Below are 18,928 nucleotides of genomic sequence, written 5' to 3'. Positions count from 1 at the left end.
GTGGGAGCAGGAGTGACTTCTGACTATCTGCCAATTTCCCCATTGAATTTCCTTGTGGGGATCTGGCAGGGAGCATCGTGCATGTCAAATTTTTGATAACAACAAGAGCAACAACGCTGCATCTGATCTTCAGCCTTGGGTAGAGCAATACAGGCGGACAGACTAACCTGTAGGCTCTGCAGGCTAAAAGCCGATTGATCTGGGGATCAAAAATACCCTTGAGAAATAAATGTTCCTTGCATGCGAAGTTCCTCTCCGCTTTTCTTTTGCTAGCATAAATCCACAAAAATTCAATACTACACATACATCTCCGTATTGGCAGAAACCGCAACTGCTGAATGCACAGGGGTAAAATGGGGTGTGGTGGGGAGAGGGGAGAGGGGAGGGAGGGTTCAGTTCTCAATTAAGGTTGCAATCATTCAAATATATATCTGGAGATCCTCCCTCCCTCCCCCCCTCTCTCTGAGTGCGTGTGCATCTCTCTCTTTCTCTCTCTCTCCATCTCTCTATGTCTGTCTGTCTGTCTCTGAGTGTGCTCCCTCCCTCCCTCTCTCTCTCTCTCCTTCCCTCCCTCCGTATTAGTACTCTCTCCCTATTGTTCTTTTCAAATCATCTCCCTTGCATATTGCTTTACACTTACTCTCAGTCATCCAGGTCATGGTTGTCCCAAAAGTGCTTTTTCAAGAGGCAACTGGACTTTCTTTGTTTTTTTTTTCTTGAAGATGTTTCACTTCTCATCCAAGAAGCTGCTTCAATTCTCCAGACAAAAAAGCAACTTTGGGATAATACTGTACATAGTCAGACAGCTTCTTATATAGATTCATTCCAAAGCAAAATACAAATAACAGAAAGGGAGAAAAGCAACTGAAGGATGGTGCTGGGAAGGCAGCCAATAGTTTAGGGCGAGGATCTGCATTGAGGGTACAGTGTAAAGTTAGTAAGCCTCTTAGTTATACTTAGGCATAACTTAGAGCGCAAATAGCTCTTTCTTTCTTCAACCCCTTAAATTTGCAACAAGACTATTCCAGTGATGGGATGCTGCCCTTTGACCAAGCTCTATGAATCAGGAGGAAAAGCACTACATTAGACTTCCCTCCCCAACAGGCCAAAGCAAGAGAAGCTAAATACTATCTGGGGTGGCAGAAAGACAGCACAACCAAAATATTGTATGTTTAAAAACTCCCACCATTAATCATTAGAAAAGACTGAATGACTAAGATATAGAACAGTGATAGTTAACCTTTTTGGCCAAGTACCAAATATCAAAACTGGAGCGCATGCAAAGACCAGTTGGCTGGTTTGCATGTGCGTAACGGAATCCAGAAGAGAGCAGCTGCTTGGTGCGTATACACGTCGGACCAACTGGCTGGCGGAGAGGGGTGCGACAGAAACCGGAAGAGCAGCTAGCAACAGCATGCATGCCCGCAGAGAGGACTCTGTGTGCCACTTCTGGCACGTGTACCATAGGGTCGTCATGGATATAGGATCTACACCATGTTTTCCCAAAAATAAGACAGGGTCTTATTTTCTTTTGACTCCCCCCCCAAATAAGTGCTTGGCCTTATTTTTAGGGAGATCTTATTATTTTTGATGTGCAGGCGGTGGTGAGCATGGGCACCTTATGGTTGCTATTTTGGGGGACGGCTTATTTTAGCCCATGTGTTCAAAAAACTGATTGGGCTCATTATCCAGGGAGGTCTTATTTTCGGGAAAACATGGTATATATCACATATAGGATAGGAATAGGAATAAGTTTATTTATAGGCCGCCCTTTTCCCTGAGGGGACTCAGGGCGGCTAACAACTTATAGGGAGGGGATACAAACAGTGACATATAACATAACACATAATTAAAAAATAAACAACATTCATTCAACATTCGGGTGGGGGCGGATCAAATCTTTACCCCCAGGCCTGGCGGGATAGCCAGCTCTTAAGGGCTACGCGGAAGGTCTGAAGGGTGGTGAGGGTACGAATCTCCACGGGGAGATTGTTCCAGAGGGTCGGAGCTGATATAGGATGCTGATAAAGATGAGGTTAAAAAATTAATAAATAATAAATAAAGAGAATAAAATTATTAATAATAATAAAAGTAAAGTGCTAAAGTATGTGTGTGTCCTGAGTGTCAAAAACATGGTAGTTAGTATTCCTGCATTTTGTTACTGCTCTGGCTCTTAGTTGGTACACTACTTCCGTTTGCCGCAGGCCACCCAGCTGCAGCTTACAGCATCATATGGACTGTGGGAGTTGACAAAAATCCGTTACATAAATAAAACAAAAATCCACATGATTCCCAGAGTCACGGTTAATTCTGAAAGGCATGCGTCAGTACATGTGCGTATGTAGGCACTCATTACTTTTTATTTATTTATAGGGACTGTCTCACATGCAACATCTGTACAAGATCGCAGACATATCAGGAATGCTTTTTTAAGGGCATCTCTAATGGCTAAAGAGAAACTAGCAAATTGATAACATTAAAGTACAGGGAAAAACTATACTGGTAAATAGCTTCCCTCCACCCAAAATACCCCAGAAAAATAATATTAATAAGCAGAGGTTTGTAATAAAAATATAAAATTGTACCTTATCAGGCTCCAGGCAACAGGAAACTCTCACATCACCGTTGTAGACGATTCTCTTGGATACCTAATTTAGTAAAAAATAGATTGAAATAATAATAACAATTTATAATGAATCATAATTTTTCAGACCTGAACATCCTAATTTTAACAAAAAAAAATCCTGCTTAAAACTGGCTATATTCTTAGATGCTATCTTCATCATTCTTACGTTCTTAGTTAGGACTTGAATTATTAAATTTTCACTAGTCTTAGATAGTAATTCTCTTTTTTTATTAAAATGTTTTTTTAATTAAACACACATTAAAACATTGGACACATTGTAACCGTCCTGGCAATGTCTTTGCCATACATACTAGAATACAAAGTTAAATATTATAACCACCATGCATATTTACAATTGGTCTATTCAGTATTTAACAAATATAAGGACAAATTTTATTGATGGTTGGAACAAAAAAAGAAAGACCCAAAATTAAGATTTATAGAATGGGGATTAGAATTATATATGAAATCATAACAGTGAAAATGTATAAGACAAGAACAAAGCAACATGGATGGAAATACGATATCCTTAGATAGTAACTCTCAATACAGATTATCCAGATAATAATAATGGTAATAAAATATGTTTATAAAGTAACAATAAATCCTGATTATTTAATAAAAAGAAATCCTGATCTTTTTTAAAAAAAGAATCAAAACTAAACTTGGTTTATTTTTATACTCAGCAGAGCTCAGGACTCAGATTCAATAGTAAATTTAATTCTTTCTAATGGGACTTCCTTATTGCAAATATATTCGGACTTGCAAATTTGGATCCGAGAATCTGTTATGCAGAGAGGGAGTAAGTCATGGTTTTAAATCAGGCATCCACAACCTCACAATGAAAAAGAACATTTCCTTTGTTTTATTTATTCCATTTCTATAGCTGCCCATCTCAATTCTCGAATTGAATTCCATCATTCCCAGTTACCAGCCCAACTGGATAGGAATTAGGTTCATTCATTTCTGCCAAATGCCAAGTTGGAAAAGGCTATTATAGAAAACAGCAATGGTACCCCAGTTCATTCTGTTTTAATGAACAAAGGTTTGGACATTCTATACATGAACTATCAAAAACCTCTAGATTTCTCCCTCTGAAATTGTGTCCTGCTAAAAATAATGATCAATTGAAGGATTGTTTTGGAAAGTTTGAGACAGAAAAACGAGCAAAATAAAATATCACCTCAGTTCTTTCCAAACACGAGAGCCACAGTGATAAATTTTATGTTTATTGTTTTTTAAGGGATGCTCAGACTACACTCACATATCACATGTCACATATCAGGTGACAAAATATCTTTACCGAGTAACACAATTATGTGAAAATTTTAATTAAATCTGTGGCTGTATGGCCCTGGTATTATTACTTTTCTCCTTTCCCCATAATAAAAGGCTGTGTTAAACTGTTTCTCTTTTTAGTGTACTGTTTTTAATTGTAAAGGCTGGCCAAACACTGTAATAAAGATCTTTGATTAGAGACAAAAAAAATAAGCAAAGTTGTTTTTTTTTAAAGCAGGGATTATCCACAGGTGTAAATAAATTGAAAAGGCCATAATGGAGGGATTGGTTCTTCTTGGCTGGGTGTGTGGCTTGGCTTTTTGGATGACATTGCCTGGATCCCCCCAAAAGTGAACAAGGGAGCAGGGAAGCAGGTATGCACTTTTAATCCATGGGCAATAAAATGAAATTTATTACCTTTGCAAAGGATCAGCTATGCTAATGTAAAGGAATATAGAGCAAGAAACCCAGAGCAATTCTATGCATACCCCTTGAACCAACGAGAAAACATGTCTGGGGTGGGGAAATGACATCTTGATAGAGTTTACAAGGATTTGTGAAGCAAACCAGAGATGGGAATAAAGCTCTCCTTTAAAACCTGCACTGCATAACCTGTTTTACTCCAAAATAATCTCCTTCGAGCCAAAACTGCTGTTCTGCAAAGAAACCATGGACTGCAGCTGAAATCAGCATCTATTTAACGTTTCCCAATGAACTCCATCACAAAACTGCTGTAAGCTGACCTAGCTATAAATAAATCCAATTTGGGTAGTGTATAAAGAGCAGAATGAGAAAAAAATCTACTTCGGGAGAGCATCTCTGAATTTTTATTTTTTTAAAAAAATTAAAACCCAAACTGTACTGTTAGATCTAATTACCAAGTTTCTATTCAGCACATAACGACTGATTCTCTCCTTAAAAAAACCAAAACACTATTTGTGCATTTCTATATACAGACTTCTTTTAAGCAGCAAAACTAATATCTAATGCTCTTCCAAGGTGGCATGCCAACATCACAATCTAGATAGACAGGTGAGATTGAATGAATAATAAGAAACTCTTGTTCTTTGCCTTCCTGCTTTATTTTTCATTTTTTAAAAAAAGAAATGCAGTTTGGAGACACTGTCTCTTTAAATGTGATCTCTGGCATTTGGCCCAGGATCTCTTAAAGCAGATGACTCCTTCAGACCTTGGGTGTCATTTTCCTCAAGGATGACCTTTGCTTTGATGCCAGCTGGTGAATCCAGTGTGTTACGGATGCATTTATTTGGAAGTGATAGGTATTCAATTTTCACCGCTGTATGGGAGAGCATCCCATATGTTGAGGTCAGCATCTTTTTATTATCTTTAGCGGTACCAAGAGGATATTATTCTTATTCCGGTGTTACCACCACCAGCTCATTCAAAGCAAAAACACTCTAATGCCTATACCTGCAGGCGCGGCAAAGTTCAAAGGTTCAATTAAAACTATTCAATGGTTGGGCATTAATAAACAGGAGGCCAAGAAGAGCTACCTTAGCTCTACCTTAGAAAATGCAACACAGATTTATGAATTGAACAAGTCTCATTCTTCCTTTTCTCGCAAGTGTCTTTTACCAGCTTCATAGCATTGTTATATAAGCGTATTTTGTATCAAAATAGCCAGAAAGGTACATAGAAACCTCAATCTAGCATGGCATAAATGTATTTTAACAGATGTTTCTTCTGTTTCATATTCTGACTAAAAAAAAAGATTTTACAATGAACTGTAACATTCAATCTCCTCCCCCTCATTTTATTTTAAAATTACAGTATGTTATTTAATAGCTCAGATGGAAATTGTATCGCCTTGTGCCAGTGAAATAGGAATGTATTTGTATTCCAAACTGCCAAGACTGCATTTCGGGCCAAGACACTTGCATAAAAACAGTATTCGGAGCACATTTTTCAAGTGGAAACTGGACTCTCTGGAACGTCTTCAAAGAAAAAACAGAAAATCCAGTTGCCTCTTGAAAAAGCACCTTTAGGACAACCATGATCTGGATGATGGAGAATCTCCATTGACATTCAGAGCTGAAGAAGCTTCTTGGATGAGAAGTGAAACATCTTCAAAGAAAAAACAGAAAGTCCAGTTGCCTTATGAAAAGCACCTTTGGGACAACCATGACCTGGATGATGGAGAATCTCATAGACATTATTTGGAGCAATTCTAATAGAGAACATAGTTGCTACTGGAACTCAGCTTAAATTTTCTATTGTGGCTGTTCAGTTAATGAATTACTTACTCATGGGTTCCATTTTTGTGATATACTGTAAAACCTTAATGTAATGGTCTGTTTGGGGGAAGGTATATCTATTAAATCCAAATGTTCAGCCTTTGCATTAAATGCACATTATTTGTACAAGGATATATACAAATTATATAACTATTACAATTGATATAAATTGTCTGGGCAATTTCAGAAACACTGGATTGTCAAATACAGGTAGTCCTCAACTTATGACTACAACTGAGCCCAAAATATCTGCTGGTAAGTGAGGTTTAGGAGGAGTTTTGGCCCACTTTAAGACCTTTCTTGCACAGCGAATCACTGCAATTGTTCAGTTAGTAAAATGATTGTAAAGTGAATCTGGCTTCCTCAATTACTTTCTTGCCAGAAGATCACAAAAGGTGATCACATGATCCCAAAAACTGCAACTTCATAAATATGCATCAGTTGCCAAGCATCCAAATTTTGATCACATGACCATGGGGATGCTGCAATGGTGAAAAATGATAATAAGTCTCTTTTTCCAATGCTGTTGTAATTTTGAACAGTCACTAAATGAATGGTTGCAAGTCAAGGATTCCCTGTATAAATTGGATCCCTCCATCCAAAGTCTGGTAAATTGAAGTCCATTAATTCAAAGGCTTGTACATTTACAATAGCTGGTAATACACAAGAGATTTTAGCTGCAAAAAAAAATAATAGTGTGCTAATCTTTGAACCTGTAAAAAACAGGGGACAAAAATTTGTTCTTGGAAAAGGTAACTTTGGCCTTATTAGCATGAAGAATCAGGATCCTATGTTAAGTTCCAGTTAAGAATTTATTGCTGAAACCTATACACAAAAAAGGGCAGCTCAGTGGCTAAGATGCTGAGCTTGTCAATCAGAAAGGTCAGCAGTTCAGTGGTTCGAATCCCTAGTGTCACGTAATGGAGTGAGCACCCGTTACTTGTTCCAGCTTCTGCCAACCTAGCAGTTTGAAAACATGTAAAAATGCAAGTAGAGAAATAGGAACCACCTTGGTGGGAAGGTAACAGTGTTCCGTGCACCTTCGGCATTTAGTCATGCCGGCCACATGACCACGGAGACATCTTCGGATAGCGCTGGCTCTTTGGCTTTGAAATGGAGATGAGCACCGCCTCCTAGAGTCGGGAATGACTAGCACATATGTGCGAGGGGAACCTTTACCTATACACAAGAATCTAGTCAAGGACAGTCAATACTAAATCGGCACTAGATAAGAGTCCACGGGAATTCAAGAGGAGTTGGACGTAAACAACAAAATAACAATTGGAGGCTGCATCCCCACTGACTTTGCTCCCAGGCTCTGCCTCTTCTTCTCTTACAGGCCTTAGAAATTGTAGAGGGAATAAGAAATGGCCTTGAAGGATAGTCAGGCAAATGGGGCTTGAGCCTATGCCAAGAAAACAACTTGGGAAAAGATCTCAGAAAGGTTCTTTCCTAGTTCATCTGGATATAGAGGGAGGGAGAAGCAGATATGGACTTGCAGGATTTTGTTACTAAAGCTATTACAATAAAAAGTTGTCCTGACCTAAATGGCATTGGTTTCTTCATCTGGTCTACTTTGGTTGACAGAATCATATTAAATAGACCGCTATCTCAGAAGTGGTGGTGGTGGGGATTTACATCAGGACTTATAGATAGATCTTGGAGTTTAATCAGAAACAATTAACCTGCAAGGATAGTTAACCTGAGATTAGCACTTTCCTCCAGCCTTCTGCCCAGTATTATAAGACAGAATAACATTTAGTGGATCTGGTCTAACCAAATCATGACTACCACCATCCTTGCAGGAATTGTTTCATCCTTGGTGAAAACAGAGGGAGAAAGAAAGAAAAGGCACCCTCTTATTATGGTATAATATGCAACAGCCAACTCATAAGCACAAAGCCTCCCTTTATAAATAGAGCAACTCCTTTTTTAAAAAAAACAACACCAAGATGTACCCTAAGCTGTGCTTTAGAAATCTAAAAAAAAAAAAAAATCAAATTGGCTGGGTTATTGGCAAATTGGCCCATGTCACTGCAGACCACATTGGCACAATATGATAAGCATGGTTTATTGCAACCTTGGTTTGTTGACTTTGCAGTTCAACATGTCGATGACTTAATGATTCAATGTAATTGGCAAGCCAAAATATGAATGACTTCAATAACTAAACCATCTTATTTGCTATGCTCTTAAAGACCACCAATGCTATTGTTCTACTCAGAAGCAACCCAATCTAGGTTGATAATCAGAATCAGAGGTTTAGACTTCCAAGCTTTTGGACTTGTGCTGCAAGTCCATTCTCAGGAAACTTCTCTCTGAACAGAAGTGAGAAAAAAGCTTCCTGAGAACGAGTCTGATTAGGAAGACTATACCTCTGGTCCTAGTGACCGACACAGATTGGGACATATATATTTGCCTTTAGACAGGAGTTCCTCTACTAACTGGTTTCCTCTTGCTGATTACTACAGTAGCTGGGTAAAGATGATGACCTTATTTGACCAGTGTTAACCAGGCATTATGGTTTTCTCAGTTGCAATGTACGGCTGTGAAATTTAATGAAGGGTAAGCACCAAAGAATTAAGGCCTTTGAATTATAGTGCTGGAGAAGACTCCTGCGAGTCCCTTGGACTGCAAGGCGATCAAACTGTTCAGTTCTAGAGGAGATCAACCCTGACTGCTCTTTAGAAGGCCAGATCCTGAAGATGAAACTCAAATACTTTGGACACCTAATGAGAAGGAAGAACTCCCTGGAGAAGAGCTTCATGCTGGGAAACATTGAGAGCAAAAGAATAAGGGGACGACAGAGAATGGGGTGGCTGGATGAAGTCATCGAAGCAGTCACCATGAGCTTAAATGGATTCCAGAGGCTGGTAGAGGACAGGAAGGCCTGGAGGAATGTTGTCCATGGTGTTGCAATGAGTTGGACACAAGCATTTCCTGGTTATCACTCCATGGAATCTTCAGAGCCATAGGCTAGGCTAGGCTAGAAAAGCTTTCCAGAAAGTGTAAGGACAAAGCCATTATATTGTTCCTACAAAAATGGAATTAGTCAGAAAGAGTTGAGCTTGACTTAAAAAGGCTTTGTCACTATTGGGAGGAATCTACTCAATAGAGCTTCAAAAAGGATACCTAACTCTGTTTCCTCTTTTTTAAAATTTTCACCACAACTATCAGTTGTATTGAAAAGCTGATTGGTTTAAGCTGCCTGAATTGTGAAAACTAACTTAAGAACAATTCAGTTAAATTTCTGGGCTCATGGGAATTAGGCTAGCTCTCTCTTAAAAAAAAACACAATTCACTGTCTTCTATATCATGGAAACCTTCATGTTCTTTGCTTGTTTATATCTGACTTGGTGACCAAGGGCCAGTCTTAGTAAAGGAGGGTTTATAGCACAGGAAGTCTTGTGAAGTTAACCTGCTGGGGGCTGAATCAAAAAGGGAGCATTAAAGAAATGCAGCTTTGCACCAAGATGAACAGTGGCTGAGATTATTCCCCTGCCACTCATTTAAGTTGATTTATACTAATTTGCATCCATCAAAACTCATTTGAGGGATGTAAAAAAAAGGGAAAGGAAGAGCAACACCTAGGCTTTTTACAAACATGTTAAAAATCAGAGGAAACAAAATCTACCAGAGTGAGTGAGTGAGTGAGAGAGAGAGAGAGAGGCGGGGAAGGGAGGGAGGCTGTATGGGTCTTGTTCCAAAGAATATCCCAACTCTTTCCTGCCTCTTAAGGGACTGACTAAAAGTTTCCCGAAATTGCTTTCGTACTCTTAAGGATTTGATTTATTCCCGGCAGTTCAAATTCTTATCTGCAGCCTCAAAACAATTTTAAGCAAAGGAAGTGAACTGCGCGGGGTTTTTTTGGGGGGGGACGGGGACGGAGAAGTGTGTGTGTGTGGGGGGGGTTGTCTCTAGGCAAGCCCAACGTGGTGGGTGAAAACGCACTGAATCTGGTTCAACCCGCGCCCTTTCGCTCCAGAATGACGCTGCGGATAAGCGAGTCGGTCTCGAAGTTTTAATTCCTGCTTTCTCGCGGAACTCTGAGGCGCGCGTGGCCACTCCGGGTTTAACCGCGGTTTCCTGAATTCGACACTTTCCGGGGAAGCTGTAAACTAACCGTCTCAGACAAACTCGGGGCTGCAATGCGGGGCGGCTGGCTTTTGCGCTCAGCGGGTCTGCGAAGAAGGGAGCCACTAAGGTTCGCCCTCAGCGCAGACCTTGGCAATTCACACACATACACACACACACACACGCGCTTTCCTTGCAAACCATCCTTTCTCGCGACACACACACACACACGCACGCACGCACACACATACCACCCTTCTTTCTAAACCATCCTTTCTCGCGTCTGCCTGCCAGGTGGCATTCCTGGCTTCTCCCAAAAAATTAGCAAGGGTAGGGGCGGCCAATAGAATCGGAAAGAGGGGTGGTGGGGGCGTGCAGAAAGACTCAACCATTCCATTGAGTACAAACCATGGAGAAGCGGGTGGGGAAGGGGGCTCTTCTGGGCAGGGTGGGTTGCTTTGGATCCTCCTCTGGCCCAAAGCAGAAGCGAAATGCGATCCTGAAGCCGCGCTTTGCTTTGGTTAAAGGTGGGGGTCTTTTTATCTCTCGTTTTTTTTTTTTTGCAGGAAGGCCCTGATCTTGCCTCCTTTAGGGTAGAAGAGAGTTGAGAACCCCGAAAAACCACTTCTTAGTTCGGCCTTTCCAAACCTGGACGCTCTCCAAATGTCCTGAACTATAGGTACTACCACCCTTACCAGGAAAACAAAAACAAACCGTGCTGGGTGGGAACTTTGGGAGTGGCAATCCCAAACCCCTACAGAAGATGCGTTTGGCGAGGTCTAATTTAGGACGAATCCCCCGCTAGAGTTTTATTGCCTGGCGCAGGAGTCCTAGTACTGAGCGCCTCAGGGGAAAGTAGACAATTTGGATATTTTGTACGGTTTTCTTCTTTGCCGTCTTCGAGGAAGATCTTCCCTGCTCCCATTCAAATCGCCCTGGGAGAAGCGAGCAAATCATGCATGGGATATGTGGAATATTTTTTTAATATGGTCCTCGAGATCAATTTGGTCCTTTCATCAGGGAAAATGATCCCACCCAACCAAATCAGGAATTTCTATTTAGCCATGGGGGGGAGGGGGTTTCAAGTGGCGGGGGGGGGGGGGATCAAATTTTGCTTTGTTCGTATTCTGCTGGGGGAAGTGAAACTTCGCCCTGAAAAATCTGGATGGAAAATCTGACACCAATGTTTAAGGCCATTTCACTTTCTCGCTCTTGAAAATGTCAGCTGAAGGGAAGGCACGCCTTAGCTACATACATATGTGTGCATAAACACGCTCAGCGATGGAGAAAACACAAAGGCACTTTGTCTCTTTTCAAGCAAAACTTTGCGGGCCAGAGGCGCCTTGCCCGTTTTTTCCAAGCCGTTGCTGCTCTGCGCGTCCCCAATTATTATTTTTTTACCTTCAGGATTCGCAGCTGGCTCCGAGTCCGGAGTGTGTAGCATGTGGCAAGCAGGCCTAAAACTTCCAAACATCTGGAGCTGGAGAAGGCTGGCTGCTCCGGACACAGAGGGGAGAATAGATCTTATAAGAAGAAGAGAGTGCAGGTTTCTGGTATTAAAACCAGAATGCGCTTCTTCTCGCAGCCCAGCGCTTGTATTCCAATCCTGAGCACACCTGTTGTAAAGCAACTTTCACGGAATTTTCCAATAGACTTCGGATCAGGCCTTTTGCGCTTAGTGTGACTTGACTGAGAATGGCCGTGTAGTTCTAGAGATGGCAGGATATGTGCGAAATAAGAAGTGAAAAGATTCTGAACTCCAGAAGTTTTGGCCGAATCTTTGTGAGCATTTTATTGAAAAATAACTTTTCCGGCATTGGCCCGGGAGAATAGGTCAACGCGCTTACTTGAAAAACAAGCCTCGCTTCAGCCAGGAAGGCTTATTCCTGGGAAATAGCTAGGTGAAATTTATTTATATGTGGGATGAATGGAGAAATATATTTAGCTCCGAGCGAAGTTGGCCGTTGCTCCATTTTGAATACCAAGAGCCCTGGAGAGTGAGGATGGGTCATCCTAAACGCAGCGCGCCAACCGATCCTATGCAACTTTCCTCGTGGCTAAGAAGATGCCCAATCAATCCTAGGCACCGTTCCACGTTCCAGCCAGATCTTGAAATCGGATTAGTTCTGCTGAAGTTGCTGGCGGAGCGACGCGTGTAATATAAAATTGCGTCGGCGTTGCGAGGTTGCGATTCTCGCGTTCAACGCCCCCCTTTTTTTCTACGCAGCGCCCGGGAAAGGAAGTCCGGCGTGAACTCCCAGAAGCTAGCTTCCGAAGAACCGAAGAAGGCGAACTCGCCCAACCGGCCAACGCAACCCAATCCTAACCCGTCTTAGCGCTTGCTTAGTGAGCAGCCTAATTCCCCCCCCCCCTTTGGCCGGGGGAGGGAGAAATGAATGCAAATATATGGACTCCCACTTTTTAACCTCATCGGAGGGAGAAGCGGAATTGGAGTTGGTCGCAGAGCCCGGGAGGCTGCACGCGTCTCTCGCACCTCCTTATTCTGCCCTAGAGCCTATTACGGTCGATCGGACGTGATGGCGTCGGAATCGACGAGCAAAATAGCGGGATCTCACACACTCCACCCATTGCGCCCGTCGACTTTGGGCGCTATCAAGCGCACCCCCGGGGTTGGGCAGTTGCGGGCCGGCGGTGCCAAGAGCCGAAAGTTGGACGCCCGCACATAAATTCGACTTGGCAGAAAGAGGGGCACCAGATGTTTAAAAAAAAAGCGTTTCCCTCCCTCCCCCCTCCCACAAAAGCGAACGGAGGACGGGAAAGCGTTAACTCTAAGTTAGGAAGGGAGGTTCCGATAAATAGGGAGCTGGGATGGTTGTTGTTTCCACCCCTTCTCTCCCCCCCCCCCCATCGAAGGTCCGGTTGTAACAGAAGTTCTCGCGCGGATCGTTTAATTAGACTAAGCATCTCGTGGATCTTGCCTGAAGAGTCACGAATAAGTGGCTTAACTAGGATTCGGATCACATTTGTGTCAACCCCGCGAGGAGGGTGTTCTGGAAAAGGGACGAGTGTCTGTATGTGGGGGGGGGTGTGGGTGCTTCGGAACGCGACTGCTTTTCGAGTGAAGGTGCATTAAGGAATGGGAACTCCGTGCTAAACGTAGCATAAACGGACGGCAAAGTCTAGTTCTGTACAACCGGATGGACTAAAATGCGCGTGGCTGGTTTGGGGTTCAAAGTATTATGTGAGCAAAAGACCATCCGCAGCCCTTGATTCAAAGTGCAAGGATTCTTGTGTCGGACAATGTCCAGGGAAACCTAGATTCAGCTCCACCTTCGGCCATCCAAGCTTCTTGGGTGACTGTGGAGCAATCCTATTGTCCAACTTACCCTACCCCACAGGGTTGGTTGGGGAAGAACCTGCCGAAGGGAGAACTACCTGAATTTCTAAAGAAAAATGGGGTAGGGATGTAAATAAATAAATAAATAGAAGAATCCCCCCCCCCTCTCCAGCTCCTTTTCTTCACGCGGAAAGGCATCAACGCCCCGTGGATCGTAGCTTCGATTTTCTCCTATACAATTCACACGCCTCCTAATCACTTTGCTTAAGGCTTTGGTGAGGATGCGCGGCTACGTGTCCCTCTGCGATGGATGTCCGTGTGATTAAGGGAAGCGAGATCCTCCGATCCTAAACAGGAGAAGGAAAATGAAGCTCACCCTTTAAGCCCGCTGCGCCCCAGACCGCTTGCGCCAAGCGGTGTGAATCGTCGCACGCGCAACACTTAACACTACGAAGGCGATGAGTTAAAGAGATTTGCTTAACATCGCCTTTCGGAGTTGACCACACCGGGGGAGGGGAGCCCAGCCATAAGGGTTAAGCAGGGTCTGTGCCCCGAAGCGGGAGGACAACGTTCAGCTCCTCGTGTAAATCCTGCTTTCTTGGCGGTGGTGTGATCTAACCGAGCTATTTTCTCCTTGTTGGGAGGAAGAAGATGCTCACACGGGTGTTCTTTGCACACCAGGGATGAGGCCAGATGGTTCAACTGTCCCCTCCCTGTGGCGATTCTCTCAAAGACCGTTCTGCTTTGGGGAGAAAGGTGGACTTTGGAAAAAAAAATTCCCCTTAGTAAAAATGAGCATGGCCTTTTCAAATTAAAGCCAACCCTTTGAGCAAGGCTCACACAACTTTCCAACTGTCCCCAGGGCATACTGAGAAATATGAAGGTTTCCTTTTGCCTTCTTTCCTTTCCTACAAGAACATGCTTTTACATGGGTGTGTGAGCCAATGCCACACTTTTGCTCTGCATAATCCTATCTGGGTGCCTTTATTGGCTGCAACCAGAGAATGTGGCCAGTGGGCTAGATCTGATAAAAAGGATATTGGAAGACAAGCAAAGTCTCCAGTTCTTGCACACTGTGACTAATACTGGGGTATGCAAAACGAAGAAGCAAGGCAAAGGGGAAGGGGGCCTGGGGGCAGAAGTCCCAAGCTGGTGAAGGGGCCTTAAAGAAACTGAGAAGAAAAGGTAAATTGGGAGGAGATGGAATTGGAAGTCTGTCCCAGAGTAATAAATGAATCCACAAAGGGTTGGAGACAAGTAAAGAAAGCTGGGAAAAGAGGATGAATACTTAAGTTCTTTTAAAAAAATAAAAAAATAAAGACAAGATGCAGATTTTGTAACACAGCTTCAGTTATAAAAATAAAAGTTAATAAGAAAGGAGAACATTCTGGAAGGGAACTAAGGGAAGGTCTGAATGCACCTCCTCCTCTTCCACCTTTCACTTCTCTCCCTTATGAAAACCAGCATTTGATACACAGTGCTGTGTGACTTATGTTTGTGTATACGTATGTGTGTATATACATACATACATATTACATACACACACATATACACTATACATATTTATTATAATACAGGACCATACACAAATTTGGATGCTGTGCTTTTCTTTCCCCACTGGCGCTAACCCTCTACACACCCTGGCGACATCTTTTCTCTCCTGGGTTGTGTTGCCTTCTTCTCATCCTCTGCTGATGATGGAGACAGGCTGAACTCATTCTTAGTTCAACCAGTTTTCCGGTAGCACTTCCTAGAAGCAGCAAAGCAGCCTCAAGTGAAGCATGTGTCTTGGAAGAGTCTCAACTGCCGAGATAGGGAAGAGGAGCAAAGGAGGCAGGAATCTGGGATGGTAAATTTAATGCCAGCCCTTTTTCCTACTCAGTCAAGGATGGGATGGATCATCCTTCAGTTCAGTTGTGAGGCCAGAAAAGATGCAAATGCCTCTGTGTGTGTGTGTGCGCGCACACATGCGTGCACACCCAAGTCATAAAAAACATGCATGGTGCAGGATGTGGTTAGCAAAAAGCCTTTGATAAGGGCAAAGCAGGGAGATTAATTCGGTGAGGTGGCAATTTGCATTTCTGAGTTTTGTTTCTAGGGCCTGGAACTTGGAGCAGAGGGCTGCTGAACAAACTTGCAAAGGATCAGGCTGGAATGAGGCCTTCTGGCCAAGGAGCAGAGCAAGGCACTAGAGGAGAAAAATGGGTCAGGAGTCCCTGTTCCATGTAAGGAGAGGATGGTACTAGTAACAAAACAGCATCAAAAGCCCCACGGCATTCTCTACTCAACCGAGTTGGTTTTTCAGCCTCTGGATTCCTGGCAAAGCAGCACGAACTGGGGAAGGGCTAGGGCAGATTTTCATGACCTTCCCCATCAGAATCCCTCCCCCCTCCCGTCTCGCCTTCTTGAGGCACCTGCAGAGTTTTGGGTTACAATTTTGCGCCAGCGGCCTTATCCTGCCAGCCCAAATCTAACCCCTGGTGCCACAGAATCAGCAGAATCTAAAACCTTGCCTGTTTTAGAAATAGGAACCATTACAAATCTGTCTTTAGATGTGGGGAGAGAGAAAAGGAAAGTTCCTTCTCTCTCTTCTCCTTGCAAGAGAGGAAGGAACTGAGCCAGATTCTTCTTTTCTCCCTCCTTGAAAACTTTGCCCTGCGTTCAAGGTTGTCCTTCAAGGCCAAATGACAAGCACACTTTCTATTTTGCTTGCTGGATTTCTTTTTGTCATTTTGGGAGCCCGGCGGCTAAAAAAAATCAGACTATGCGCCCCGAAGGCAAGCTTGATATTCAGAAGCAGCTTCGTACCTTAGCCAAAAACAAAGCTGGACACCGTTTCTCTGCAGACACACTCGGCTCTTTCTTTCTTTGCACGATACTAGACTCACGCTTTCTGGAAGGGGAGAGGAAACCTTTGCATATTTACTATGTCTTTATGCAAAGTGAATCTTTGCAAAGGCTGAGCTTAATGCAGAGCAGAGGTTCATTTCTCTGCTTGCTCATCCTGGGGCGGGGAGGGTGGTGGTGGAAGAAACAGAAAAACCCAGAGCAAGCAGCAACCACTAAGCAAAGCCAGTGCAATTTTGGAAAAGTGTAAACTTATGAAGGAGGAAGGGAGATACAGGGAGGGAGAAAACCCTACTATCTTTATAGGAGACAATCATTTTCTGATAGGCCAATGGCAGGCAGTTTACCCATTGATTACATATTAACCTGTCTGGAGAAGGCTGAAAGGGAGCTATGCCTGAATTATTGGAAGGTCAAGTTCTAAAGGACATAACTATTACCAAGCAGGAAGAATATAGTCCTCTGTAGATGCACGGACCCCTTTCTTGCTTCCAATCTCATCAGCGTGGAGTAGAGCTAAAAGAGGACTAGCTACTGGATTAATATTTATTTTTCAGCTGGATTGACTGCAGCTAAGTTTCCTGTGCAAGCAAGAGCTAAAGCCAAAGCAAAAAATAATGAGAAATGAGATGCATTTGCCCCCCCTCTACTTTTGTACAAGACACGGGGTGTTGCTTTGTTTCAAAGCCTAATGACCTTTGACCTTGCGGCTTTGACAGCCTTAGGAGCAGCATCTTGGAATCTCTAGAAATTGAGCTGTAAATTTAAAACAAGGTCTGTTTTTTTAAACCTACCTGCTTTTCACTAGTAGGATGCTAAAGACCTAAAACTATACTCTTAGAAGAAATTTGTTTCTCTCTTTCTTTCTCTCCTCTTTCTCTTCTTCCCCTGTCCTGCTTTCTTTGGAAGGGATCTAGATAGGGAATTTACTTCTCTCCCTGCATAAAATGGTATTATAGTTAAGTTATAGGAATGTTGCTGCTTTAACCATTTCATAGATTAAAACAAAATTACAAAAACAAAGGAAAGAGACAGAGTTCCAATCTTCTCCTTGAAAACAAGATTTTGTATTTTTTTTAAAAAAATATTATATACATGTGCTACTTTATTTTATTTTTTTAAAATCTTCCTCTGAGAAAAAAAAAATAGATGGGACAAAATCTGGCTAGCAGAATGTCCCATACATAAACGAGAATACTTTTGTAAAATTATTATTATTTTGTTTAAAAAAATGGAACTGAAACAACTAAAGCTAAAATTAAGAAAGGTCAGCCTATATGGAATTTTTGACTTTTAAATAGCCACCTTCACAGGCCTTACCTTGCTGCAAGTTAGAGATTTTAGGGAAGAGGAAAGAATAGCAACCTGTTTCAAAGGGGGCTTGTGTATGTGTATGTGTTTGCGTGTGTAATTATGCACAATAGGGAAATTGTGATTCTCTCTTCACAAATTTGAGAGTCACCAAATTTGTTTCATGACTTCTTTGAATACTAGTTTCAGCTTTAATCATCTGTCCCTGTAGCTTCAATCTAAAAGAAATCAATTATAGTAGTAACTCTTACAATATGCCCACATATTTGACATAATGTCCCTGGCTGCAAAGTTCTTTATTTCCCCCCAAAAGCAGCTGAACTATTTTGGGGGAGTGAGGGGGGCTTGTTTTGTTTGAATGGCTCTTTTTAATTGTTGTTGTTATTATTATTGCAATAATAACTAGCAAGAAATTCATAGGATCGCTTTAAAATAATTATAAAACTTGTTATAAGTTAAAGAGTCTTTCCTTTTCATCTGCCTAGGAGAAAATGAAATGGTATTTTTGTTTTAGAGCGGTTATATTTTACCTTGTCAATTCTCAGCTCTCTCACACACATATTTAAATTATCTGCTCAGATTAATTTATCTAAACATCTGTCCACCACCCCCAGATACTATGTTTAAATAGATACTTCAAAGCTATAAACTAATGAAACTCAGTACAGAATCAAAAATGCAGTTTATTATAGTAGAATATTCCTCCTTTTTGATATAACCATAGAGTTGAAAAATGAAAGGAAAACACATAAGGAACATCACACGTGATTAGTTGGTAACTTAAGATATAAAACAATTTTGCACAGCAAAATATGTCAAGAGGAAAAATAACTGACAAGATTTTTTTATATTTATTGTGGTATTTACTTTCCATTTTTTTAAAAGACAGGAGTATCAGTCCCTGACAATAAAATTTGCTGATTAATGCCTTTAAAACTTTGTGAATTTGTGAAGTTACAGAAAATCCAGTTCTGCACCACAATACAACTGTAAAAAAATCTGCATTATTTAAAAAATTGAGCAGTAATGCCATCTTTGTAAATGGTATTAGCATCCTAGACAAGTTTGCAATGGTTTATATTTTGCTTCAGGTTATATCTTAGTGCAATTCAGTCCCTAATATTTAAATCCACCCCCCAAAAAACCCCAATGTTACATTTTGAACACAAAATAACCCTATTCATATAAACAGGGATACTCCCCTTTTAATACTTTGGTTTCCAAATACAGTTGGTGGCA

General features: G+C 41.9%; 1 protein-coding gene across 2 annotated transcripts in view; it reads right to left on the bottom strand.

Moving 5' to 3' along the window:
* Positions 1–18,928, bottom strand: part of MAF (MAF bZIP transcription factor) — a 256,983-nt gene that overhangs the window by 234,280 nt on the left and 3,775 nt on the right. For both annotated transcript variants that reach the window (XM_032230505.1, XM_032230506.1), the window contains exon 2: positions 2,586–2,648. In XM_032230505.1, the coding sequence (XP_032086396.1) occupies positions 2,615–2,648 (34 nt within the window). In that variant the 3' untranslated portion in view covers positions 2,586–2,614. The remainder of the gene's footprint in view (positions 1–2,585; positions 2,649–18,928) is intronic.

The sequence above is a fragment of the Thamnophis elegans genome, chromosome 14 (assembly GCF_009769535.1).
Source record: "Thamnophis elegans isolate rThaEle1 chromosome 14, rThaEle1.pri, whole genome shotgun sequence".
Taxonomy (NCBI): Eukaryota; Metazoa; Chordata; class Lepidosauria; order Squamata; family Colubridae; genus Thamnophis; species Thamnophis elegans.
The sequence above is the reverse complement of the archived record's forward strand: the minus strand, read 5'-3'. Positions and strand labels throughout refer to the sequence as shown.